The sequence below is a fragment of the Copadichromis virginalis genome, linkage group LG3 (assembly GCF_057382275.1).
Source record: "Copadichromis virginalis isolate Kocher_CV1m ecotype Utaka linkage group LG3, C_Virginalis_male_GT1.1, whole genome shotgun sequence".
NCBI lineage: Eukaryota > Metazoa > Chordata > Actinopteri > Cichliformes > Cichlidae > Copadichromis > Copadichromis virginalis.
The window spans coordinates 60153425-60178920 of record NC_140620.1 but is presented as its reverse complement, the minus strand read 5'-3'; the positions used below and the strand labels follow the sequence as shown (position 1 = coordinate 60178920).

The 25496-nt window shown below is 43.4% G+C and overlaps 1 protein-coding gene across 2 annotated transcripts in view; it reads right to left on the bottom strand.

The window, feature by feature from the left end:
- Nucleotides 1-25496, bottom strand: part of eml3 (EMAP like 3) — a 33773-nt gene that overhangs the window by 3118 nt on the left and 5159 nt on the right. Inside the window, exons 2-19 of one of the 2 annotated variants that reach the window (XM_085451831.1) lie at nucleotides 20068-20244; nucleotides 19825-19939; nucleotides 19147-19656; nucleotides 17335-17445; nucleotides 17118-17146; nucleotides 13690-13725; nucleotides 13159-13279; nucleotides 12798-12947; nucleotides 11404-11473; nucleotides 11109-11219; nucleotides 10665-10760; nucleotides 9307-9441; nucleotides 8918-9056; nucleotides 5834-5985; nucleotides 5601-5726; nucleotides 3980-4111; nucleotides 3797-3864; nucleotides 163-251 (exon numbers count right to left, since the gene is read on the bottom strand). In XM_085451831.1, the coding sequence (XP_085307957.1) occupies nucleotides 163-251; nucleotides 3797-3864; nucleotides 3980-4111; nucleotides 5601-5726; nucleotides 5834-5985; nucleotides 8918-9056; nucleotides 9307-9441; nucleotides 10665-10760; nucleotides 11109-11219; nucleotides 11404-11473; nucleotides 12798-12947; nucleotides 13159-13279; nucleotides 13690-13725; nucleotides 17118-17146; nucleotides 17335-17445; nucleotides 19147-19656; nucleotides 19825-19939; nucleotides 20068-20244 (2367 nt within the window). The remainder of the gene's footprint in view (nucleotides 1-162; nucleotides 252-3796; nucleotides 3865-3979; nucleotides 4112-5600; nucleotides 5727-5833; nucleotides 5986-8917; nucleotides 9057-9306; nucleotides 9442-10664; nucleotides 10761-11108; nucleotides 11220-11403; nucleotides 11474-12797; nucleotides 12948-13158; nucleotides 13280-13689; nucleotides 13726-17117; nucleotides 17147-17334; nucleotides 17446-19146; nucleotides 19657-19824; nucleotides 19940-20067; nucleotides 20245-25496) is intronic. The other variant, XM_085451832.1, reaches the window with a different exon arrangement.

Genomic DNA, 25496 nt, shown 5'->3' with positions numbered 1-25496 from the left:
GTGAAACTTTGCTACATCCCACCCTGTGAACAACAGTTTTAAGCTTTAACTCAAAGTTTGCTGCATGTTTTTTGTGTGAAGAAGGTCCACATGGTTGGATGTGAGCACCACCCTAATCTGTCACATCTACAGTTAATATAGGAGGAGGAGTTACTGACTGACCTGGTGAATATCTCATGACAGACAGCTGCTCATTCCCATCAGTGGATTCAGAAACGACCTCCCTGGTCAGCAGGTCAAGGACCATCCACCTGTCGGTGTTACAGGGGGTGGAGGAGGAGACAGGTGGAGAGTCAGAGAAAAGAACAGACTGGAATGCTCATGGCTAAATTCTCCATCTTTTCTTCTTCTTTTGCTGTACAGGAAGCCACAGATCAATTCTTTCTTTTAGTTTGTAGCAAAAGTTTCGTTATGTGTTGTTTGTGCCTTTATATTTCTGCGGGTTTGTCGTATGATTAATAAAGAAGTGTATCCATACTGATGCAGTCCCGATCAAAGGTTTAAGATCACTTGAAAAATGGTTAAAAAAAACAAACATATTTTGCACAGTTGGATCTTAACAAGTTCCCATGTCGAGCTTCAACATGCAACAAGAAGAAATGGGAGTGAGACAACACACTTTGGTGAGCATGTAGTTTATTAAAAACAACATTAAACTGAAACAGGCTGTTTTACAGTTTAGTTTAAGACCACACCTACAAAAATACCTGTAAAGCCCCCAAAACACAAATCAGAGTTCCAAACGTGAACTCAGGAACGTTTCTCTGAGTGGTGAAGACGGCCGCACGAAGCGATCTACTGTCTGGGACTGTCGTTCATTTTTGGAAACTTCCCTTACTATCCATCCCCAAAGGTTCTCAACTGGACTTAGATCAGAGCACATGCAGGACGGTCCAAAAGAGTGATGTTATTCTCCTGGAAGAGGTCCCTTGTCCTTCATGGCGTTGTGTACTGTAGCGCTGTCCTGTTCAAACACCCAGTTGTTACCACCCGTTACCACCCCACTCAGTAATGAGGACGCTCTCTGCAACATCTGGACAGAGCCAGGAGCTGTTTGACGCCCCTGCACCTCCTGAAGCTCCGTTGTTCCACTGAAGGAAAAAGCACCTTAGACCATTATGGCGCCCCCTCCACTGTGGCGCGTAGATAGCATCTCAGTCGGGATCTGCTTGTCATGCTGGTAACGTTGGAAACCATCAGGACCATCAAGGTTACATTTTTGTTCTCATCAGAGAATTCTTCCACCTTTCAATGTCCCATGCTTGGTGCTCTCCTGCAAAGTCCAAACAGTCGCTGTGGCGTCTGATGGTTACGGGCTGCAGTCGGCACCAGAAACGCCCTTAATTTGGGTCGAGGATCGTCCAGTGTTTTGGTGAACAGCCAACTGGATCCTCTGGCTCAGTGCTGGTGACGTTTCTTGGGGTCTTCCATTTGACTTTTTTCTTCCATTACCCTCAGGATCATTTAAGAAATTCCACCTATCTGTGTCCGGCCTCAGCAGTGATGGCGCTCTGCTTATGCAGTTCAACAACCCGACTACGTTCAAAACACGAACGTCTTTTTGCCTTTGCCATCAGAACATCCTGACAGTGTGACAGAAAATGAGAATGAATCCACACTTCTGCACAGATTTGGCCTTTTAAAGGCACGTGGTCCTAAACCTTTGATCAGCTGTAAAACAACCTGTCTCACTTTAAGCGTTGTTTTCAGTAAACTGCACGCTCAGCAAAATGATTACCTATTAATCCATATCCTCAATAACTTACTAACCATTTTCAACATTGCTGTACAATCACTCCACACACTGGGCACCACAACATTAAAGAGCCACAGAGTGTTGATGGGTCACAGTCCAGCTGTCCGGCTGTAGAGTCGATGAAGACCGGGCTTCTTTGACGGTGCTTTGAGGGGAGTCGTTGGATTGTCATGAAGCATAACGAGGAAATCAAGTTTATGGTTTATGAAATGTTGTTTCAAACTGATTTTCTCTGTCGAAGATGTGTTTTAGATCGACTGCAGTATTGGTGATAAACAAATGCTTTCAAGTCCAGTTTGGTATCCAGAATTGGAAAAATGTATTCCATCTCTTTTTTTAAATGTTTTTCTTGATAACAAAGACAGATCCAGTCAACTAAAATGATCTGATGCTGATTTGTTTTCAGCAACTGGGTTCAGCCATGTGCAGCCTCCCCTCACTGCCATGTGTCATGATCAACAGTATGCAAAACAGCAATCACCCAGCTTTATACCAGCTGCTTTGGTAGTGACAATCAACAACTGTGCAGCTTCACGAAACTTTTAGCATGCTTTATGGTCATCATTCGCCAGTATACGCCTTGCTTTCACAGTCATAATCAATACAGGTGGTGGAACTCTTTATGTTAATAGAGGCTACCAACGACTTCTGCCCTGTACCAAACACAAAGACACCAAGCTTCTCTCCTTACTTTTGTTTTTTGGTCATTTTGCCTCTGTAGACCAATCATTGGATATTACATGAAACAATCAAGATGTGACTGAATTGCAAACTGCCAGGTGAGCTTGTTCCCATTATTTCAAATTAAATGGATAAAGATGTGGAGTTGGATCCAAGACTTAAACTGTGGTAGAGGCACTCTCAGTGTCAGGCCCCAAAACACAAATGGTAAATGGCCTGTATTTGTATAGCGCTTTTACTAGTCCCCCCTAGGGACCCCCAAGTGCTTTACACACCCAGTCATCCACCCATTCACACACACATTCACACACTAGTGGAGGCAAGCTACAGTAGCCACAGCTGCCCTGAGGCAGACTGACAGAAACGAGGCTGCCATATCGCACCATCGGCCAGGTGAAGTGTCTCGCCCAAGGACACAACGACCGAGACTGTCCGAGCCGGGGCTCAAACCGGCAACCTTCCGATTACAAGACGAACACCCAACTCTTGAGCCACGATCGCCCCACACACAAGTTGATCAAAGAAAACCCCTTTATAACACTGAAGAATGCAGGTGTATTACTGTCAAAATCTACAATCAAGAGATGCTTTTATGATCTGAAATACAGAGTTTACAACAAGGTGCAACCCACTGGTTGAACCTAAGAACACCAAGACCAGAGTAGATTTTCCCAGACAACATCTAAAAGAGTCGACGCAGCTCTGGAACAAAACTGTTTGGACAGATGAATCCAAAATAAAGTTGTGACAGAATAAAAAATCATCCAGGCGAGTAAATCCCAAACGGTTGATTCTGTTCATCTGGATGTTTTCAGTGGGAGAAACGTTTCATCATCATCCAGGGGACTTCTTCAGTCTCAGCTGACTGCAGGTTTCCAATCTTATAAACAGGACATTTGCACAATGACTGAAACCAGCACCACTGAAGGAACAATGGGCTGGGAGGTCAATTGTCATGACCGTTGATCAGTGGCCGTGAGTCCCATTCACAGAGAGTTGGGGAATGGCTGCAATCACAGCATGTAAGATGGTGACAGACGTACCCTTAGAGTTAAAGACAAAGAAACTTGTTTCTTCAACAGTCAATCACCTGATGTAACCCAACAAAACAGGCTTTTTATTTAATGAAGAGCAACAAACGGCAGTAATACTTCTGTTAAACCCCCTAAATTAAAGCTGGAAGTCTGCATTTCAATCACATCTTCACTGTTTTGATTTTAAATCCATTGTGGTGAAAATTCTCCAAAAAGTTTCAATATCTAAAGCTTGTGGGTGTAAGAGTACACTGAAATGTTTGCTGAGTTTATTTGATTTTTCAGCGTTTAGCTCAGATATACAACTGCTGCTGCTTTGACTTACCGTCCTGTACTGAGGCCGACTGACACCACCGATCCATTGGGGCAAAAACCAGCACACAGGCCGTACTCCTGCCAGAGACACAGGAAAGAATTCAGAATTATGGAGTAAACTTCCCTGTAAAAGATCTCGAATAGAAATGAACAAAGCACTCAAAGAATGAAGGTTGGAACTCAGGAATCTCACCTCGAGGGTGATGCACCAGTCCAGCTTGTGTTCCTCGGTGTTCCACAAACACACCTGCCTGTCATGGCCACAGGTGAGGAAGATGTTCTGGGAGGGGTGAGTGGCCAGCCCCCACATCTCATCTACATGGCCCTGTGAAACACACACAGACACACAAAGGAATACAAATGAAAGCAACAAGTGGTGTTGCAGTTTAACAGCATATTTGAGAGTAATTTTAAAATTCCATTATTTATCTAATAATGAATTTTAATCCATTATTAGAGGCCAGAAGAGGACTCGAATAATGGATTAGAGGCCTACTAGGTACAATACTACTAACACAGTAAAACTGTTTCTCAGCATTATTGACGGGTCTTTGCCCTACCTTACAATATAAAGTGCCTTGAGGTAACTGTTGTTGTGATTTGGCGCACTATATTAAAAATACATAAATAGAAATGCCCTAAAACATTTAAATGTCTGACCTCTGAGAGCAGTTTCTAGGTACAGACCTGATATCTGATGCACAGCTTCTCATATACACGACAATAGCTGAACGTGCACACACATTAATGCTTGAACATGGTTTCACATATATACACATATATCTTCTGAAAGGACACAGACATGTCTTTAATTTTTTCAGTGTGTTTAAAATTGTGAAACTTCCGTCATCTGAATGCTCGACAGTGTGAGGTGAAGCAGAAGCAGTAACAGATGTTGGGTTAGCTTCAACATTGATCAGCTGTCATACATGCCCTGGCTATGGGGAGAGGTGAGGGCTGGTTAAATGCAGGGAGAAGTAGATGAACCACGATGTCCCAGGAGCCTGACATCAAGAGCCAGAGAGGTAGAAGAGCACCAGCTGCTAGCGTTATGGGCAATTGTGGCCAATGCCCCAAAATAAGCCAATTCAATAACCCAGAAGGCGCTCGTCTCTCCACTTCACCCTTCACATGGAAAGCAGCAGCAAAGGCCTGGGCCAACAGCCACTTCAGCTCAGGGACTGTCATAAAACTGCATTTGCTGCAGTGAAGTGGTGTCTGTGACACCATTACAGAGCTGCAGCAGTTTTCAGTTAACCAGCTTTTCACAACAATTCAGCCCAGGCAGTCAGTAACTGATGCTCATCAGCACTGCTGAGAATACAAACAAAGAAGAAGAAGAGTTATCTGTGCTTCCATCCAAGCAAAGCTGAAGTAAAAAGACATCAAACAATATCAGTTTGATATTAGACACCGCAGCTCCTTGGTTAAAACTAACCAACTAGTAACCAAGGTCGCTTTTCAGAATAAAACGATACTAAAGTGAGATTACATGTGACCCAACACCTGACCAATCTATGTGTCGTATGTCTGCTGCTGTGTTACAGTGCTGCAGACAGGCTGCTCTGCAGGACAAACCTCTAATGACGTCATTTTCCTAACTATTCCGATTGCTTAACTGTGCATCAGGTGATAGTAGCAAATACATCCAGTCTGTGAAAGACTTGGAAGATGCTTATATTAAATGTTTAAGCTGTCTATAAATCATATATCAGACAAAAGTATAAAATGCACGTTTTATCTTTTGGTACTAAAATTCTCAGCAAGCATCTACAGACCTGACAGCACTGATGCCTGTGAGGTCGTTAGCTTACCTGCACTATGGCCACAAAGCCGTCTGAGAAGGTTCCTCTGAGGATGGCATTTCGAGTCGTACCAACTAACAGTTCCTCTTCGTCCATGGCTGCGATAGTGCGGACCGCCCCGAACTTTTCTGGAATCTGAACAACTGCCTTAATTAGTCTCTCCACCAGCTGTGACACACACACACACACACACACACACACACACACACACACACACACACACACACACAGCTGTAGTTCACCTCACACTCTCTTTCAGGTGCCAAATCAGCGCTCCAGCGGATTATTTTACGGTCCTTCCCTCCTCCACTGAGCAGGCCTCCGCCCTGTAGAGTGCACAGGGTGAACACGCTGCCTTCGTGTGCTTTGGTCTGTCGCATGATCTGGTAGGTTTCTGTGGGAAGTCACGACACCAAAAATTCATTTAACCTGTAAAATCTGGTGTGAAAAGTGTTTGCCCCCTTCCTGATCTCCCATTTTTTGTATGTTTGTCACACTTAAAAGTTTCAGATCATCAAACACACTTAAATATTAGACAAACGTAACAGAAGTTTCATTGTCGTGATGTTTGGGAGCCATCGTATGAAAAAAATGAGGTTCTTCATAGAGCATGGCAGAGGGAGGTGGTGTTTTATGAAGAGTTTCGTGGACCACGACTGTCCTTCTGTGGTCCTCAGGAGACGCAACGAATACAGGGAGGCAAAGATACTTTGAGAAACCGCATCAAGTTTCAAACCCCCGATCCTGCGGGTTTTTTTCTGACTACGGCACTCGCCTATACAAGGCGAAGCAACAAGAGATGTGGTGACTGCCTGTCACTGTGCTCAAACCTACAGCACCCCAGAACATGAAGTGATCCAGTTGCTGTCCGCTTGGCGCACGGCACGCAGACACCGAGAGAGGGGCTCGTCACGCCGGAGCGGCATCCGCTTCAGGTGTTCAGGAGAGACAGTGACGCCTGAAGATCTGGGATTGTTTTACAAATCTGATATTTGGGTAAGAGTGGCTATATTCTTCTCATGGTTATGGAGAGTAATTAACGTGGTTTCTTCCTTTTCTCTTCATAATAATCATTTTTTACAACTCTGAGTTGAGACGTCAGACAGAAACATGTTAGTGTGGGGACATTTATTGAGGCTCTCCCTCAGCAAGGAGGGGGGATGTGCCCCTGTTGGGACCTGGTCAACACAAGGTCATGCTTCAGAAGTATCGCCACAGATTAACCTGTGACCTGTCCGATCACACTCCTGTTTTTGTACAATACATATAAGAGACGATCCCTGAAACCGTCTCCACTCTGGAGACTTAATACGGCGCCTTAAACAACCCTCAGTTTATGGTTCTGATGAAAAACATTATGAAGCTAGCCCAAAGCAGAGAAAGCAGAAGAGCAGATAGAGTATACAAAATTAACAAGGACCCAGATGTGGAACTGTTGTGTATAAAGAAGGAATTACAAAAATCATTCCAGAAGTTTTATAAAAACTTGTACACACTCCCAAAAGCCCATTCATGATCAACTGAAGGCTTTTCAGCGAGTTTTTTGGACATCCTGATAATAATGAATTACAGTCGTCCAGCCTGGAAGTAATAAATGCATGAACTAGTTTTTCAGCGTCACTCAGAGACAGGATATTTCTAACTTTAGAGATGTTGCACAAATGGAAGAAAGCAGTCTTACATATTTGTTTAATATGTGCGTTGAAGGACATGTCCTGGTCAAAAATGACTCCAAGGTTCCTCACCGCGTTACTGGAGGCTACGGTAATGCCATCCAGAGTAAGAATCTGCTTAGATACCATATTTCTAAGCTTTTCAGGGCCGAGTACAATAACCTCAGTTTGATCTGAATTAAGAAGCAGAAAGTTAGCGGCCATCCAGGTCTTTATGTCTTTAAGACATTCCTGCAGTTTAACTAATTGGTGTGTGTTATCTGGCTTCATGGACAGATAGAGCTGGGTGTCATCTGCATAGCAGTGAAAATGTATGCTATGTCTTCTAATGATGCTGCCTAAGGGAAGCATGTATAATGTAAACAGAATTGGTCCTAGCACTGAACCCTGTGGAACTCCATAATTAACCTCAGTGTGTGAAGAGGACTCTCCATTTACATGCACAAACTGGAGTCTATTAGATAGATATGATACAAACCACTGCAGCACAGTACCTGTAATACCTACAGCATGTTCTAATCGCTCTAATAGGATATTATGGTCGACAGTATTTATAACTTTTTCCAGACAGATCTCAATTCCTTTGTTTTTCATTTGTTCCTGAATGTGGATCGCAGCGTGATGTCTGGATTTTGTTTGGCAGGTCCTATTTAACTGATTTCTTGGTTGTGAACAGCTGGAATCAGGCTGATGTGTGGCTAGAGAGACTGAACTTTGCTTTCCAAACATTAAGTTATAAAAGGAGGGGTGCAATCTCTGTTCACACAGGGTCAATTAGGTTTTTTTCTACCTGATAAAAACAGCTTCATTTATAAACTCCACTTTGTGTTGACTTGTGTTATCTTTGCCTAATATTTACATTCGTTTGATTATCTGAAACATTTAAGTGGCACAATCATACAAAAATATAGGAAATCAGGAAGGAGGCACTTTTCACACCACTATACTTTATCATTTAAATCTCTGAGTTCTTAAAGCTTCTGATTAGCTAACAAATCATTTCAGTCACACGATTCCAGATGTAAGCCAACATCTCAACTTGTCACCCCTTACTCGCCAAAACTAGGAACAATTTCCAAACACCACATTTACATGTTCAAACAAAACTCCAACTATCGCCTAATCTTTAAACCCTTTTTATTTCAGAGATTTAGTATAAGGGGTTTTTCTTCAGCACCAAGTGTTCCAGTCTGGTTTCAAAGCATTTCACAGAACAGAATCTTTAGGGAGTTTTAAATAATCTTCTGTGGAACCAGCTTCCAGTTTGGATTCAGCAGACAGACACTATCTCTACTTTCAAGATTAGGCTTCAAACTTTCCTTTTCGCTGAAGCATATAGACCCTACGTTTGATGTGCAGCACTTTGGTGAACTTTGTAGTTTTAAATGTGCAGTATAAATAAAAGCTTCACCTGTGACTAATTTGGCTTGGGAGACCAAACCAATTATCCCTGACAATACAGCTCCTGGAGTCACTCAGGTGTGTAAAACCGCCCACTGGATCATCACTTCTTCATCTTTCTGCCAAGTTTCTATTTATTTTATTTGAAATCTCGTTTGTTGCCAGCACATGTGAGAGCGACGTGTCTCCACAGAGATGATATTTATACTGACATTTTATTCTCTAGGCTTTGAACTGACACACAGCACCAACCTTTGGCTCCTTTCCCGAGAGTTTTGATATCTGCAGCAGATTTTCCCCAAGTCATGATGTTCCCCTCAGAGTCTCCGGTGAGAACATCTCCAGTCAGGCTGAACACAAAGCACTGGATGAACTTGGGCTTCTTGTATTTCTGAAAATAATAAACAATTATTTGATCTTTTATATTAACTGTGCTAATAACTGATCGTTTACATGTTTCCATCCATTTTTTTGAGATGTTGAATTTTCAGTTCTCTTTGCTGAGCTTCTTCCTCTTTTGGCCTCTACAGAAAGATGCTGCTAACTCCATTTTCCACTGCTTCCTTGCACTAGCGCACGTTAAGTGAGTTTAAAAAGACAGAAATGTCAGTCAGGTCGAACACGACTGAAGTTAATCTTACTCCAAAGATGCCTTGCTTTTTCGTGAGCTGTCCTCCACTCAGCGTCCAAAAGTAGACGTGGGATTTTCCACAGGTGATGATGTTGGTGCTGTCCCGAGGGTTAAACTCTACAGCAAACACGGCCTCGTTGGTAGTCTGAACACACAACAGCATCAGAAGGGTTAGTGCTGTTACATCAGTCGTACTTCAGCTCCACTCAAAGTAATTTAAGGCTCTTGAATCAGATACATAAACAACAACTTTGAGCTGTGAAAGAAAAGAAAGATTTATTTTGCTTGAATCTTTTTTCTCTTAATCTTGAAAGTGAGCAGGTGACCAGCGCGACACACTTGAAGTCCCATTAACAAATGCTCATGAGCTGCTACTGGAGCCCTGCTGTCAGACTGATGGACGTGGAACAACAAGCTGGCAGTCCTCTACTTTCCCAAGATGCTTTGTTGCCCAGTCCGTGAACAGCAGATAAGTGAGAAGTTCTGAATCAACTCAGGATCCAGCTCAGAGCTATACTGTAGCACTGTAAACACTGGTAATGTCGCCAGCAAAATGTTGCACGTTGTTGTGAAACTGTCACACGGTTGTGTGGTACTGCCTTCACTTGTGTTTCATGCATAGAGCAAACTACCACATTAAGTATTTTAAAGAATATAAACAGAGTTTTGCATTTTGGGCCACATAAACCGACTTTCTGACCACTTGTGAATCCTATGTTGACACGGTGTTTTCAGCCCATGCATGCAGCCTGCTACGTGCCACAGAAGATCCTGGGAGCTCTTAAACGAGCCCATTCAATTCTTCTCCTGAGGTGACAAACAAGTTCAAACACCATCCTATGCAGTATTTGCACTGAGCCCACGTATGAAACATTTACACTGCTGCCATGACAGACGTGCTGAAACTGGTCCCGGGGAAGATGAGGCATTTTGGGATTAAAGCCCATAACAGCAGAGGGGAGACGTGGCTGCCAACGCCCCGCCCCCCACAATCTCCAGAGAAAAAGGACCTACAGTACCCGAGTACCTGTCACTGCGTTACAGGATGAAGCGCTGATGATTTCAAGAGACACTTTCATGCCATCAAACACATATTTATAAATATTACACAAGAGAACAAAATCTGTCTACACCTACATAAATAATTGCCCCCTTCACTTAATAACTACAATCAAGTGTTTGCAACAACTGCCAGTGAGTCTTTTCATCAATTTGTCTTTAATGTACGACACTCAAACGAAATAACCTGCTGTTATTCTAACATCTGAGTGCCGTCAAAGATTAACATCAGTATGTCTACTGAATAGATTCGGTGGTTAAAGCAATAACAAACTCATTAGGACCTGACGTTGACCGTCTTCCCGTTACCTTGATCTCTGCATGCTTGGTGCCCTTCGTGCAATCCCACAGTGACAGCATGTGGTCATTAGAGTCATCAATGACACACAGAAATGATCCAGCGTCCTAAAACACACCACCAGAAAAAAGAAAGCAGAATTACATAATGTCTTTACGTCAGTTTTATTTACACAGCAACAAATAACAACAGTCGCCTCAAGGTGCTTTATACTGTAAAGTAGAACCTACAAAAATGCATACAGAGAAAAACCCAACAATCACATGACCCCCTGTGAGCAGCACTTTGGCGACAGTGGGAAGGAAAAACTCCCTTTTAACAGGAAGAAACCTCCGACAGACCCAGGCTCAGGGAGGGGCGGGGCCAAAATCATGCTGAATCTAAGGGAAATAAATCTACTTGCTCTTGTTAAAGTGAATGGAAACACATGAAGTTCCAGGATGCAATCAACTCACAGCAAATGAAAATGCCACTGATCCCACTCCCCTCTGGAAGGTCCCCGGTCCGATCTGCTGCAGGGTGACCAGCGTGGTGGAGTCCCAAATATAAACACACAGCTGCAGAGGCTGCCGCAGACACAGAAACATCACTTACTCGTTTGTTGCCACTCGCTGCAAAGTTAACCAAGCTGTACTGAATGTTTCCGCACATCTCAATTCCTGATATCATTTAAAAGTTCGACCATCTTTTAACTTGTGACGCTCAAACTATGGATGCAAGCTGTGTTATTTTAAGGGCAGCAATAGTCACCTTGCCATCTTTATCCACCCCTGCTGTCTGGCCAGATGCCACTCGCACTTTGTCAGGATGGAGTGTGAGACTGCAGAGAAAGACATTTTCTGTGTAAAGCTTTTGCAAGTTTGCTGCACAGAAACATGAGGGTGGTGGGTTGCATCCATCATGGCAAAATGACAAACATGTGCTTACGGTCAAATAAACAATGCCGTCTGTGTTTGGTCACAGAGGTTTATTTGGCTGCAGCACGATGAGAATGACTCAAAGGTTAAATGCTGTCTTTTTGGCACAAATAGCATCCAGTGAACAACTTTAGCCTGTCTATACTCTGTTTTTGAAGAGAAGCTCTCCTGATATTTAGACTGTAGTATTGATATTTTAACCTTGTCAAGAAACAGACATTTGCAGCTGTGTAGAGTTGTAATGGTAAATAGCTGATACAATCTTCAAATACGATGCATGGATGCACAATTTGAACATGGACTTTGTGGCAAAAGACAAATGAAACATTTTTGTCACATGGACCTACAGCTACTGTTTCTGCCAGCTGGTCTCTGCTTCACATGCTACCATACTTGTTTCCCATTTTAACTTGGCTCTTAAAAGAAATCTCAAAATCACATATTTTGGTGCAGTGGTGCAGTGCCATGCAGTAGCACGCCAGCACGCTTATCCCCTCCAAAATCTGCAGTGCAAATACTTTGACTCAAGTGATAATCCAAGGAATGGAGTTGAGTTCAGAAGCAGGTTAAAGCAGACAGTAGCTTCCCTCTTGTTCCCGATACACACAAGTGTTTTTCTGTTACCAGGTCACACAGACCTCTGTCCACAAATATCTGCAATCAGTCTAGTCTCACACTAATCAAAACAGTTCCTTCCTTGCACCGCTTTCGATAGATACTGACCACCGTAGACCAGGAGTACTTCATAAAAGCTGAGCTCAGTTTCACTAGTTGCACCCAGGCTGATAACAACAGACCTGCTGAATTAAGAAACCATCTGTCTAACAGAGTGAAACAGGTCTTAAAAATCTATTTTTGTTAACACTGTTTATTTTACTTCTTTTAAAGGTGAAAGAATGAGATCACGGATGCAAACAGCTGGATTTAGCTTCCTCCGGGCCTCTCCGTTACCACAGGGCAAAGAATTCAGTCATTAGAGAGAAGCTCAGACTAGAGCTGCTGAATAGGTTTTTAATTAGTTAAATACTCATTTAAAAACTACATTTTGGACTTACTTTGACTAATAGTAAAATTTCTTTCCCATTTTAAGATATTTAAGCGTGACAAATATACAAAACACAGAAATCAGGAAGGGGGCAAATACTTTATGTAGCTAATCAGTCAGCTGAACTGCCAAGTTCGATTTCAACATGTGGATGATTTATTCATTAGCTTCATTCCACTAACCAGCGGACGCAGTCTGTGTGTTTACGATAGTGCCGTTGTGTGCGGTTGTTGATGTGATAAAGCACAATCACACAGGCAATGAAGTACACTGCCTCGCCCGTCGGGAGGAAATACAGATTAGCTCGACCGTCCCGTCCACGGTAACCATAGCTAGCAGAACAGCGTTAAGGTAACAACAAGATACAAGAAAGAAACAAATCACACACAAAACTGTGTTGCTGAACCTTGCTTTAGTTCGAGCAGGCCAGCTATAACCATTGCACCCAGACCAGTATAGACCATACGAGGCATTAGTCCTGGTAAAACCAGCAGCGTCTGAATGTAACAACCCTCGCAAATACGTGGCATTGTGGAAGGATACACCCAGTCCAGCTCCAGTCTCTCAGAGGGAGGTTCCATCTTCAGCTCGTCGTAGTTCTGGATGTTGGAGGGGATGTACATGGTAATGGGTCGGCCTCGGATAAACATTTTGATTGACTGTCCTGAAAAACAAACAATGGGTTTGTGTCACAGATTCATCACCAAACTGTTCTTAATCACAGAAAACTCACGTGGGACCCGTAGTGGGCTCGCCCATAAAGAAATGTGATGTTTGCACAACCAAGTGGGGCCTGTGTGAGATATCTGTGGGCTTCCTCTGTCTACACAGCCCTGCAGAGAAAATTCACCCAAAAGTCGTCAACGGTCTGCTTCCTCAAGTGAGCGAGAGTGAGTCACAGTTCCAAACTTCTTGGGTTACTTTTTTAGAATAATTTGATTTTTAAAAAACTAGCTCTCAGTTGCCAACTGGCAGCAGCAGCAAGAATGGGAGTGAGACACTCCTGGAAAAGCAGCCTGTCCACCTCCCCATGAAAGACGATGAAGACATAAAGCTGCATAAGAGCAGGTTTACCTTGGCTGTAGGTTCCTCTTCTGGAGCCAGGGGATCCTGTGTGTAAATGAGAAAAAATAAAGGTTAGCCAGACGAACAAATAGATCCCCTGTGCATTAAATCACAGCTGACCTACAGCTTTATAGCCTACTATAGCTTTAGACATTTCAGAGGGTTAAATCTTCCGTTAACATCAGTTACACCCACAAACTTTAGAATCCACGCCGAATCATGTTTTCTTGGCCGGTTTCTATGGGACTCAAAGTAAAGTAAAACATTAAGGATGAGCTTAACGACATGTGAATGTTGAGACCGACTAACTTTCTGTCTGACTGGCCAGAAAACGCTAGAACAGTTTGGAGTGCCGGCAGCTATACAACAGTTCCTGTGTAAGTGCATGACGGTGGAGCCACAGTTTTGTTTGGTAACATCACACTGTAGCAAGGTTTTTATTGAAAATATCTACAGCTTTCATCTTCTCTAAAATAAATCCAGTTTCCTTGGCTGTGTGGGGCTTGGTTGCGGTCATTGTCTTGCTGAAATGACCACCCTGGTCTCATCTTCATCATCCTGGTAGCTGGCAGCAGCTTGGTTTTCTTTTTAAATCAAGAATGTCTCTGTACATTTTTCCATTGATCCTTCCTTCAATGAAGCGTGCCAGTGTTGTATGCTGAAAAACAGACCCACACCATGATGTTCCCGCCTCCAAACTTTACTGTTGGTATGGTGATTCTGGAGTCATCTCACTGCAGTCGTCTTCCTCTGCTTGCCCAAAACTACTATGTCCAGTTCCACATAATCTTAGCTCAGTAATTCTCGGATCCCATTTTGACCTCGGGAATTCCAGGCCATACTCTGCATGAAATACATTCCTGTATTCTTGTATAATACTATGGCGTTCCAGTATGCGCTGCCTGCTCGCATCTTACACCCTGCTGTTAGGTGCTGGATTGTCTCATCTTTGCACAGCCTGCACCCGGGGTCTTACCTGCTGTGACAGACCCCAGCCTCTATGGATCCTGTGCTCGGAGCTTGTTCCTGTGCTGCCATGATTAGTGCCTCTGTGCTGTCTTTCAGTCCAGCCACTGGCAGGCTTCTCAGTAACAGACACTTTTTCTATCTGCAATGTAATTTCTGATTTTCTTTCTCAGATTTCTGCTGCCAGTTGTATTCACCAAACACAGCATCCGTTGTGTTCCTGATGTGCGGATCTTTCCATCAGTTTCATCCTGGATAATGGTTTTCACATTCAGTAGTCCTCGACCTCCAACCTTGTGCTTAGTGTACAGTCTCATGATGCTGGACTGAAACTCTACATGCACGGTAAGGAATTTCCTCATCTTTATTATCCAATCAGAGTATCCGATGACAGGCAGGGCGTAGGCATTTATTGCCTAAATCTTGTTCTTCCAATTCAGTTGAGGACTTGGGTTACTCTGTATGTATTTGGTGGATGCGGCTTTCCTAGCGGCCTCTTCATGGTTCCCACTTGCCCGTGGGATTCACAGGTACTTGAGGCTGTCCTTGATGTTTACACCGTTTCCTTCTGGTAGTGTAATCGCCTCAGTTCTCACTACCTTCCCTCGCTTTCTTACCATCCAGCTACACTTCTCCAGTTTGCATGAGATTCCACTGCTGTAGAATAAAGTGGTGTGGATCAGTGAGCCGATGTCTTGCTCACTCATGGCATTCATGTAGAGGAAGTGGATAATGTCATAGTCGGTATCTGAAACCAGTCTTGTTAATGACCTCACTGAGGCGGTTCAGACCTGTGCAGAACAACAGTGGGACACAGCATCTCCTTGACGATTCCTTCCCTTGATGGGGACTCAGGCTTAAAGTTGGCCTCTAGTATTTTTCGCCATATTCCCATCAAATTTTAGATGAAAGCACGTGTTGATCTTGTGGAGTTCTAGTTATTCCAGGATCCATGTGTAAGGTATAGTATGCACAACTAGCCGTCGCTGTTGTCAGTAGTGAGTAATATAAGTTCTAGTCATTTAACCTAACTGTTAAAATTTTAATTGTTGCCCAGTGCCGGTAAATTATCGTGTCATAGATGTTATGCACCCATCTGCCACCAGATGGAGCATTGTTGGTGAGAAATGGCATCAATTTGTTAATGTAAACCTTTTCGTTAAAAAAGGGTCGATGTGCGCGATAGAAAAAAAACAAAAATAAAAAACACCAATGAGGCAGAGGCTCTGAGGAAGCGATGCCACACTATTTGGAGACAGTTTTTTATGTCATCTCACTGATTGGATTACTTTATCTTGATTTCTTAACATAAAAGTCATTGTTTTATGTTTTATGTTGGACGGCACAAAAGTGACCCGCTTGTTTACTCCTGAGTTATTGGTTCTAGTTAGCTAACGTAACCTTGACTGCAACCAACCAACCAAACAAGCCGATGACATCATATCCTGTACTGGCACAAGAAGACACCTGGCATGTATTGAAAAAAATTGAAATTGTAATATAAAAGCCATAAAGGGTAAGAGAACTATAAAATGATAAACCCAAAAACAAACAAACTCTGACGGATATAGTGCTGTGGAAACGATCCTGAGAGTTTGAGAAAGCCCTACTCGAGACAGAACAAAGCACAACGTTTTTCATATCATCTAAAGCAGGAGTGTCCAACTCCAGGCCTGGAGGGCCGGTGTCCTGCAGGTTTTAGATGTGTCCTTGATCCAGCACAGTTGATTTAAACGGTAAATGACCTCCTCAACATGTCTTGAAGTTCTCCAGAGGCCTGGTAATGAACTAATCATGTGATTCAGATGTGTTGACTCAGGGTGAGGTCTAAAACCTGCAGGACAGCGCCCCTCGAGGCCTGGAGTTGGACGCCCTGATCTAAAGTCTCAAATTTATGAAATGCATTCTTGCATTTGACTACGTCAAGAACTGTCAGAGTTTTATATTAACAAGTATGTGATGTGGTCCAAGTAAATTACACAGGTTTAAAAGTGGTCCATCCTTCAAAAGCCCCCCCTCCCCCAACGCAGCTATTCATGTAAGGGGCTATAATAGATATAAACTAGTGGCTGAGCCTGATTGGTGAAGGGAATGAAGCCTAAACCACCAGAACCAGACTGAAGGCCAATGCTCATAAAAGCTATGCAAAACAAAAGTGTGGTTGGTTGGGAAATCCACTCATTTTTACACAAATGACTACATGTGTGAACCAACGGGGTTTCTGTGTCACAAGTACAGAAGCACAGCACAGCTCAGGCCTGCCAACACTGGAGCCAGGCCAGACCATCATGTTGGAAAAGTACCTAAATTAAACACAACAACATGCAACGATGATCGTAGAAGCTGTTTTTGAATTCAGCAAAGTGCGTTTCAGTGAAACGGTGGTGGGCTGACTCCTGATTGAACCCTGGGGCCTGTATGGAGTTTGGCTCAGAGGCCTCTGTTGATGAAGATGCTGTCAATGACCTCACCTGCACTGGCGATAAGCTCTTTAGCTCGGCTGCGGAGAGAAAAATCAAGACATTAGAAGCCATTTCACAGACTGTTGCTTCACAATCGCATTATGTGTATTTATGAGTGTTTCACAGGGTGACTTCCAACAAGTGTCCCTTTAATGCGAGGCTGCTGCAGCCGTGGGACAAAGCGAGCGGTGTGGTGACATCTGTGAGTGATGGCAGGATGGCTCACTTCTCCAGGCTTGGGGAGCGGGCGAGGAGGTTTGCTGAAGATGCTGCCTTCTTGTCTAGACGTTTCCTCTGCCTTTCAGGGTTCCCTAGTTTCTCGCTGTTTCTACGAACCCTAAAGCGTCACAGAAACACCGAGTCAGCTTTAACAGACTCAAGACAGTTTAATGCACCTATCCCTCTGCATGCGAAGCACCCACAAATCCCCGCTGCACCTACATTCTCCATCAAAGGATAAATAACGTTTGCCAAGCCCCGCCTACTACACCTGTCACTGTGCCAATTGTGTGAAAGACCTCCTTATAGGTGTAAAAACAGTGCTACTGAAAATTTATGCTAACTTCAGAGACAAACGTGCTTTTTGCCACTGATCTGCAAATTATTTGAACTCTGATTCTGGACATTCTGGAAACAATCAGTCAGAACTAGTAGAAGCTCTGTAGCTTCACAAAAACAATATTTGTGTGTGGATTTAAAATTTTTTAAACCTACAAGGAACAATTTGTTGCCTAAACAGACACTTTGAAAACAGGTCGGCTTGTGTTTGCTTTGAGCTCTACAACACAAACGCATCATAAAATACAAACTGAAAGTATCCAGTGTTACGTTTAAATAGTTTTGTAAGCACAATAGTAACATTTAATATTGAGATTAAAACACACACACACACAATGTTAAGGCCATGCAAACAATCACACAAGAGGAAGAAGCTGACCTGATGAAACAGTTTGACTAATTTATTCGATTAGATGAAATTTATTTGTAGTAATGTCATCTGAGTTTGAAATCTCAGCAACATACCAAATTTCTCAAAATGTAACCAGAAACAAAATCATTTAAAATTTGAAATTTGAAAATATAATTACTCTTTATTCTGTATTCTAAAGGTTTAATGCCGTTTGGACAGCTTGCAGGGGATTGCAATGGTGAAAATAGCTTCTGAGTTCATATTGAAAGTCTTAATGTGTCTAAAGCAGTGAATACTAATTTGTGCTAGTTTGATCCTGGAGGCCCACATGAGCTTTTGTCAGAGGCAAAAGTCAAACTGATGTTCTGGGAAACCCTTTCAAAGGAATAACAAGGAGGGAGGGCAAAACACAGAGCACATGCACAAGTAAACAAAGTAAACCAAAGCAGTAAACAAAAGCAGAGCCCTGCCCTGTGGTCCCCACCTATTAGTAAGGTAGTCCTTTATGGAAGACATGCTTTGCTGTAAGAGAATATGTTTTAATCACAAAGATATTAGGAGCGATTACAAGCTTAATTATAGTGAAACATTGTTGAAACAGTTTGTGCAAATCTGCAAAACCCAGTTGAAAAAAACAGATCCTTACTGGCGCCGTGTCACATACAGAATCATGACACTGAGTCATTTTGAGGCGCTCTGCAGCTACGCAGCAGGAGTATACACCGTGCAGCTTGCAGACATGCCTTTTGTTTACTTCTCATTCTATTTTCCAGTGGATTCAAATCTCTGGGTGCTTTGAAGCTTAATATGGATATATGAGTTAGACTTTAGCTTTGTGTTTCTCCAGTTCAAACACACTGAAAAGAAAGCACGTGTGGACTTTAGTGACCGAGACAGCAGAACAGGACACCCGGGTGGTGACATATTCTAACGCAGCATGACACACCCTGCAAACCTGAGGATGTCTGGTTCATAAAGCGGGCTGCAGCACAACTGGGGTTTGCAGAGCCAGAATCTGGAAAGTCAGTGTTAGTGTTGATTCGTTCTTAAAAGTCATGCAATCAATCAACGATTAAGGAAAGATGATTGAGGTTGTAAAGAACGCGGCAATGAGGCAGGACCACGCACAGAGCCTTCTCTCTTTCGTGGATGGGAGACAGCGGTCCAGAGCGGCAGCTGAGGTTCTGGTCTGAAGATTTGAATGAGGCCGAGGCTGAGCCTGGATCCTCCGGAGAGCAGCTGCCATCCAGGAGGTCCTCCCTCTGGAGGCCTCTGATGGTGGTGGGCTGAATGGGCTCTTCAACTGATGATGCCCATGTTAGGTCCTTTTCCTGCTCCCCTCTTCCTCCTCCTTCATCTTCTTCTGGCTCCTCATCCTCCTCTTCCATACCAGGGACACGGTGGAGTTTGGCCCGGTTTCCCTCAGATACAGAAGGACCTTCCACGAGTGCATCTTCCAATTGCAGGCTCTGGACTCGTCCGTGGAGAGGGACCCTGTCCTGGGCCGAGTCCTGGCCTGACGGGGTCGACTCTGTCTGGGTCGACTTGTCCACTGTTGCTGGAACGGTTTGGATGTCCGTGGATGCCGAGCTTCCTCTTTGGCTGTTTGCATTGGTCACGGTGGTGTCTGACAGTTGGCTGGAGAGTTCAAAGGTTGAGAACAACACAAAGCAGTCATACAGGCAGTTCACACAGACATATGAGCACAACGACAGTTTGAATAGACAAGCGTGTTGTCTAATACAACACAACGACCCCTCGTCGTTCGTCCTGAGCGTTTAAGCCCTTGGCTGGAAGGTGTAGTACCTCGTAGCAGGGTGCCGGATCCCATCGCTGGCTGAGCTGGAGGACAACTTTCTGCTGCTGCTGGAACAATCTGAGCAGCATGCTTGGCTTAGCAGCCGTGCAGCACTCGGGTTCACTGAGTAGATCAAAGTGGATTATTAGTTTCTTCTGCGTGTGCAGCTGCACTCTGCAAGTCTAATCACTTTTATATGAACGGAGACGGACGAGCCACACTAGTTTCAGTTTTCAGTTAACATCACCCACCTGCTATGACCTGCTGCTTCAGTAACTGTAGGACCTGATCGTGGATGCGGAGCCTGCGCAGGGCGTCAGCCAGAGAGGATTTCAGGAGTGTGATCTCGTCCTCCTGTGCCTGCAGACGCACCTCCATCATGGATGCCCGGTCTGGAAATTCAGCACTGCTGTCAGCAGACACATCATCTACAAAGGAAGCAGCAGGACGAGGGTTAGAGAAGAGCTGCACTACCAAATAATCTCAGCCTGTCGCTTGTTCTTCCATGGCTTCAACATCAGGTAACACTTAGCGCTACAATGTAGTTATTTTCTTTACAACAGGTTTATCTCATCAGAGGTGGGGCTTTGCACCAATCTGGACCCACGTCTGAATCCAGGAATCTTTGGAAAAATTCGTTATGATTGTGAGACAGAGCAGAATGTAACATTTAGTATCACATGTTCCTGAATGTCAAAAGAAATAAAAGCTCTTTGCCTGCAGAGCCTGTTGCTGCGATGCTGGGATTGAGCCCATGTGACACTCAAGTTTAGCATATTCTTCAGAAATGCTTTTCTCAGTTTATGCTCTCAGCCGATAGTCTGCCTTTACTTTTAGGTGAGAGACTCCGGTGACAGGCTTTCTACATACTTTCCACCGTTAACATCTTTCACTCTCAGATGAACACACCGGGAGTAATTCAGGGTTCAGGATACTGCTCGAGGATAATCTGGCATACAAACTGGAGCTGTCAGGGATCCAACCACCTGCCTTCCTTTTGGCAACTTATCTTTGTGAAGATTACAACATCGCTGTGAGGACATTTTTCTGGTACTGCTGTCTGAAGGTAAAGATGTGGTTTTAAGGTTTCGGTGGTTGGGTTTAAAGGCCTGTGAATGTGCAATGGCAAGCATAGCTTGTCCAGTGAAATTAAAAAATAGACATCAGTTAAACCTCTCATAAAACATCTCTCATCACAGGAAGCATCCTGTCATAAATAGGAGGTCCTCCCTCTCTAATAAGAGGCAAACTCTTTCTGGACAATGTTTTTAAAGTATTGTGAAGTGATTTTAGCAGAGGGTAGCAGTCAAGCTCTAAACCATGAACGTGGCTACGAAGAGTAGAAGAGTCACAGCTGACATAGAAAAATGCTCGCTCTCAGTAGGCTGCACAGCACTGAGGCTTTTCTCTTTTCACTGTATGAGAAAGCTGAGATGTAAAAATATAGCCTGATCGCTCCAGAGGTTTCAGTAAGTAACATGTGTTTATACAGCACTTTTCACAGACAACAAATCACAATGCAGTTCTAAATAAATCAACCCTGGTCTAAATACAAGCTTTTTGAAATAAAAAGGTCTTTAGCTGCTTTTTGAAGGGCTTCACTGAGTCCAGACACCGTAAAATAGTAAGTGGACTGGTTCTTATATAACGCTTTTCTACTCTTCTGACTAGGGCTGGGCCATATTATACCGTTCACGGTAATACCGGTATAATGTTAGGCAACGATAGGAAAATGAAATATCGCGATAGAATGGGAGTAAAACGCGCATGCGCAGTGCCTTTGTTTTCATACGCACATGGCCGATTGTTGAGTGAAACAGATGAACCAGAATTGGTTTGTAAAAATGGTGCAACTTCAGTGATGTGGAACTGGTTTGGTGTTTGTCCGTCAGATACACAACAAAGCACATTTCTTTGCAGAACATGCAAGCGGCCGTCGTTATTGTCATATTTGTCGGACTAAGATGCTCTTAAATCTGGGAGTAATCTGGGTCCTAAACTCTGTATGCTTCAGGTCAAACAACACTGCAGCATCACTGAGAGTTAAAAACTGTCTAAATTCTTTCATCTTTAATAAAACGATCAGCATTGCTGCTTTACCAGGTGTAACTATAAAGTTTAACTTCCAGGCATCCATGAAAACAAAAGTTATTACATTTAACGGAGTTAGAAGTTAGCAGGAAGCTAGCGGAAGTTAGCTCGCTAGTTTCGCTAGTTACCTAAGCATGATATTGCATGTTCTGACTGAGAGATTTCTGAAAAAAATCAAACGTACAGCTCTGCTATCACTTCCAACATAAATGAAGACAGGAAACTAAACAGCAGTGACGTTTGTAGGGTTACTGAAGTTGGGCTAGCTGGTATATAATGATGTGCTACGTGATCGCTAGCGACACAGCTATGTTAGCATAACATAAACAGTGAAGCTGGAGGACGAACACTAACACTTTTCCACTTATAAAAGTTAACGTGAAGGTTCTTCATGGTTAGAGACAAATGCAATCGCATGGCAGGATGCTGTAAACGGACCAAACTTCAGTCAGGAGAACAACTGAGATAATCCATCCACAATACGAGGTTAGTCATTAATATACTGCAACAACATGGGAATAGAGCAGCTGCCAGAGAATTCAACATTAATGAATCAATGGTACAGAAATGGAGGAAGCAAGAAGAATGAGTTTAATAAAGTTTGATTTATCTGACTGCTTTGTTTCGCTTAATGTGCCTTATAATCCTGTGGACCTTATGGTCCGAAAAATGCGTACTGCACACTGCAGTTTAATGTTGCAAAGCACCTCTTTTTAACTTCAGTGGATATTATACATGGTTATGCTCAGGATATGTCAGCCCATTTCTACTGGAAATGCCTTTTGGTTAAACTTTCAGCAAGGAGTTTGCATTTGCACTGTTACATTTTTATAAAGCTTTAATGTACATAAAAACCAGCTTCTTGTTTAAGTGAAAATAAATGGAAGGTTGTCTTTTTGCGCTAGTAATGTTGTGGAGTTGTATTTTGTCTCGCATCAATTATATCGTCGGTTATATCGTTATCGCAAATTTTCAAATATATATCGTGATAAATATTTTTGGCCATATCGCCCTGCTCTACTTCTGACCACTCAAAGCGCTTCACCCATTTCGTTTGCTGTCACTCTTACTCAGTCTCGACCACGCTCGGGGGCGTCTACCATTTTGACCTCAGGACTTCCAGGCCATACTCGGCACAGAGGATTCTGTACACCATGCCGGCCCCTTGGTTATAGCGGTCCATGCATGCCCTGCCTGCTAGCATCTGCAGGTCTAGATTAAACTAACTAGTCTAGTTTTTAGATTCAGCGGATGTAGATTAAAAGCAAGCGCTTGGTCACAGCAGAGCGCCGGTGCCACTCTGAATGATGAATTTCAGCTCTGCGTGACCGCCGGTCTGATGAAATGTTGTATTTCAAAACAAGAAGGTGCTGGGTTCAAATCAATGAGCCCAATGGGTCCTTTCTTTTCTTTCTGTGTGGCTCCCACCGTCCAAAGACAAGCATGAAACCAACCTTAAACCAGTCTGTACAAACAAATTCTTCACCGCTGAAAAATCGAAAGCACACACGGTGTTTTTATACCAGTGCTTCCTTAAAGCGATTGCAAATGAGACACTAGTGCTGCCTATAATGCTAGACATGTCGATCCTATCTGGGGGGAAATTGCTAGTTGGATTTCTGGTGAGACCATGACTTGCAGTTTGGTGGTGCCACACCCACTGTGGCTTCTTCCCAGGATCTGTTTTTGGCAGTGGGATCCTGTACTCAGTAGGCTGGTTTTATAGATGGGGTGTTTTATTGAGTGGTTTTACTGGTTGCGGAAGTAAAGTGTGGAGGTTAAAAGAATTTCTGAAAAGCTAAACTAAACAAAACTAAAAGTGAAAACATTCTAAACTCTTTAAACTTTGTGCTATTTCTGTGCATGTTTGGACAGCCACAGAGTGTGACAGCCATTAATATACAGTCTCTATATATGACTCACCATCCACAGTCGTTTCACTGTCTGCCATCTTTTTTTTGTTATAAATGTAAGAAGTTATAGGCAGATTTTTGATGTCATTACTACAGATTTAAATTATTGGTGAGAGCACATGAGACCACACGTCCTTGTGAGAGGCAAACATCAGCACTGCTTTACTCAAAGCAAAGCCCCCAAAACAAAACACGACAATCGTGATCTGAACCAGTCAGGAGGCTGGACTGACAGGATAAAACAGAATAATCAGTGCTCCTATTGGTCATCACAGAAAATCTCACAACGTACAACTGCATCAGAAAACAGATACAAGCCTTGCTACTGTAGAGGTCTCACCACAACATAATTACACATCTGCATAAATGATCGTACTCCACTTCCACTCTGGTTTTCTTCTTTTCATTTTTCCCATGGAAGCCAAGACGGGATGACTCATAGCTGTTTGGCAGCAGCTCAGGGGAAGCTGGAATTTGATCCACATTAGATTCGTGTAGCTATACTGGAATTCTGGTTACTATTCACAGTCCGTCTGTCGTAGCGTGGAAGTGCAAAAGCAGGTTATGTCACCACTTTTGGAATTTCTTTTATCTCTGCGTGGACTTCTCAGTTTCTGAGTTATGGCTGGAGATGTCCACTGAGTAATCTGAATGTGCGTTATGTGAACAAAAACTTTTTTCAACATGCCACACATTTCAGGGCTGAATATCATTATTATATCAAGGTGAGGATATTTGCTGACATCTCGTTACTGCTCAACATGTGCCAGCAGACAGAACGACTGACAGGAAATGACACGGCAATGCTGGACAAAAGCCTTTTTCACGTGTCTCTTCATACACGTCACAGGGTTTCCCAACATGGGAACGTTTGGGAACAGAGCCCAGTGACACAGTAGTTACTGGACGTGATAGCAGCTCTAGTCCAGCAGCAGCGTTCAGTAGGAGCAAAAGAGGAGGATGTGAACCCTGCTTGGCAGGTTCTAATTAACCTATGATTCAGGTTTTGAGAGAAAAAGAAGGGAATCAATTTAAGAAAAGAAAAATAGTTGGTGAAACACACCACGAGCCTCTTTCAGCCGTATCCACCACTGTTAGAAAAGAGAGAATTTGCTCCACTGATGACGTCTTTCGTAAAAGGCTCAGGGTCATTTAAGGACCCAGCAACTATAATTAGCCACTAAAGCTCTGGTTTTACTTTTATCTACATGAAACATGTTACTATAAATCTAGATTACTGCTCTTCTCCAGACGTTGCTTTAGTCCTTAATAAGCCCATAAACATCTTAGCTGCTTATCTGCATGCATGTGCTTAAAGTTAAAAAGAGTACGTGCGTCCTGCATCCGTTTGACTAACACATATTCTCACAGCGCCCGCCCACTCTTTCTACCTGTCACCCAAGGATGCTGCATCATGACCTCAGCCACCTACAGACACACAGCGCTCAGTCTGTAGTTCTCTACTTTGATTTAGATGCTTTGCCGCTGCTCAACATCCTGTACGCCCCTGCACAAGTGCCGAGGTCCCATCTGAGAAGTGAAACAGAGAGCTGCACCATCTGTGAGAAACACTCCCCCCACCCCACCACCACCACGCTGCACACATGTGACTGACTGCACAGCTCGTGTGGCTGCAAACGGCTCACCAGGACTGCACAGGAGACGAGCTGACCTCC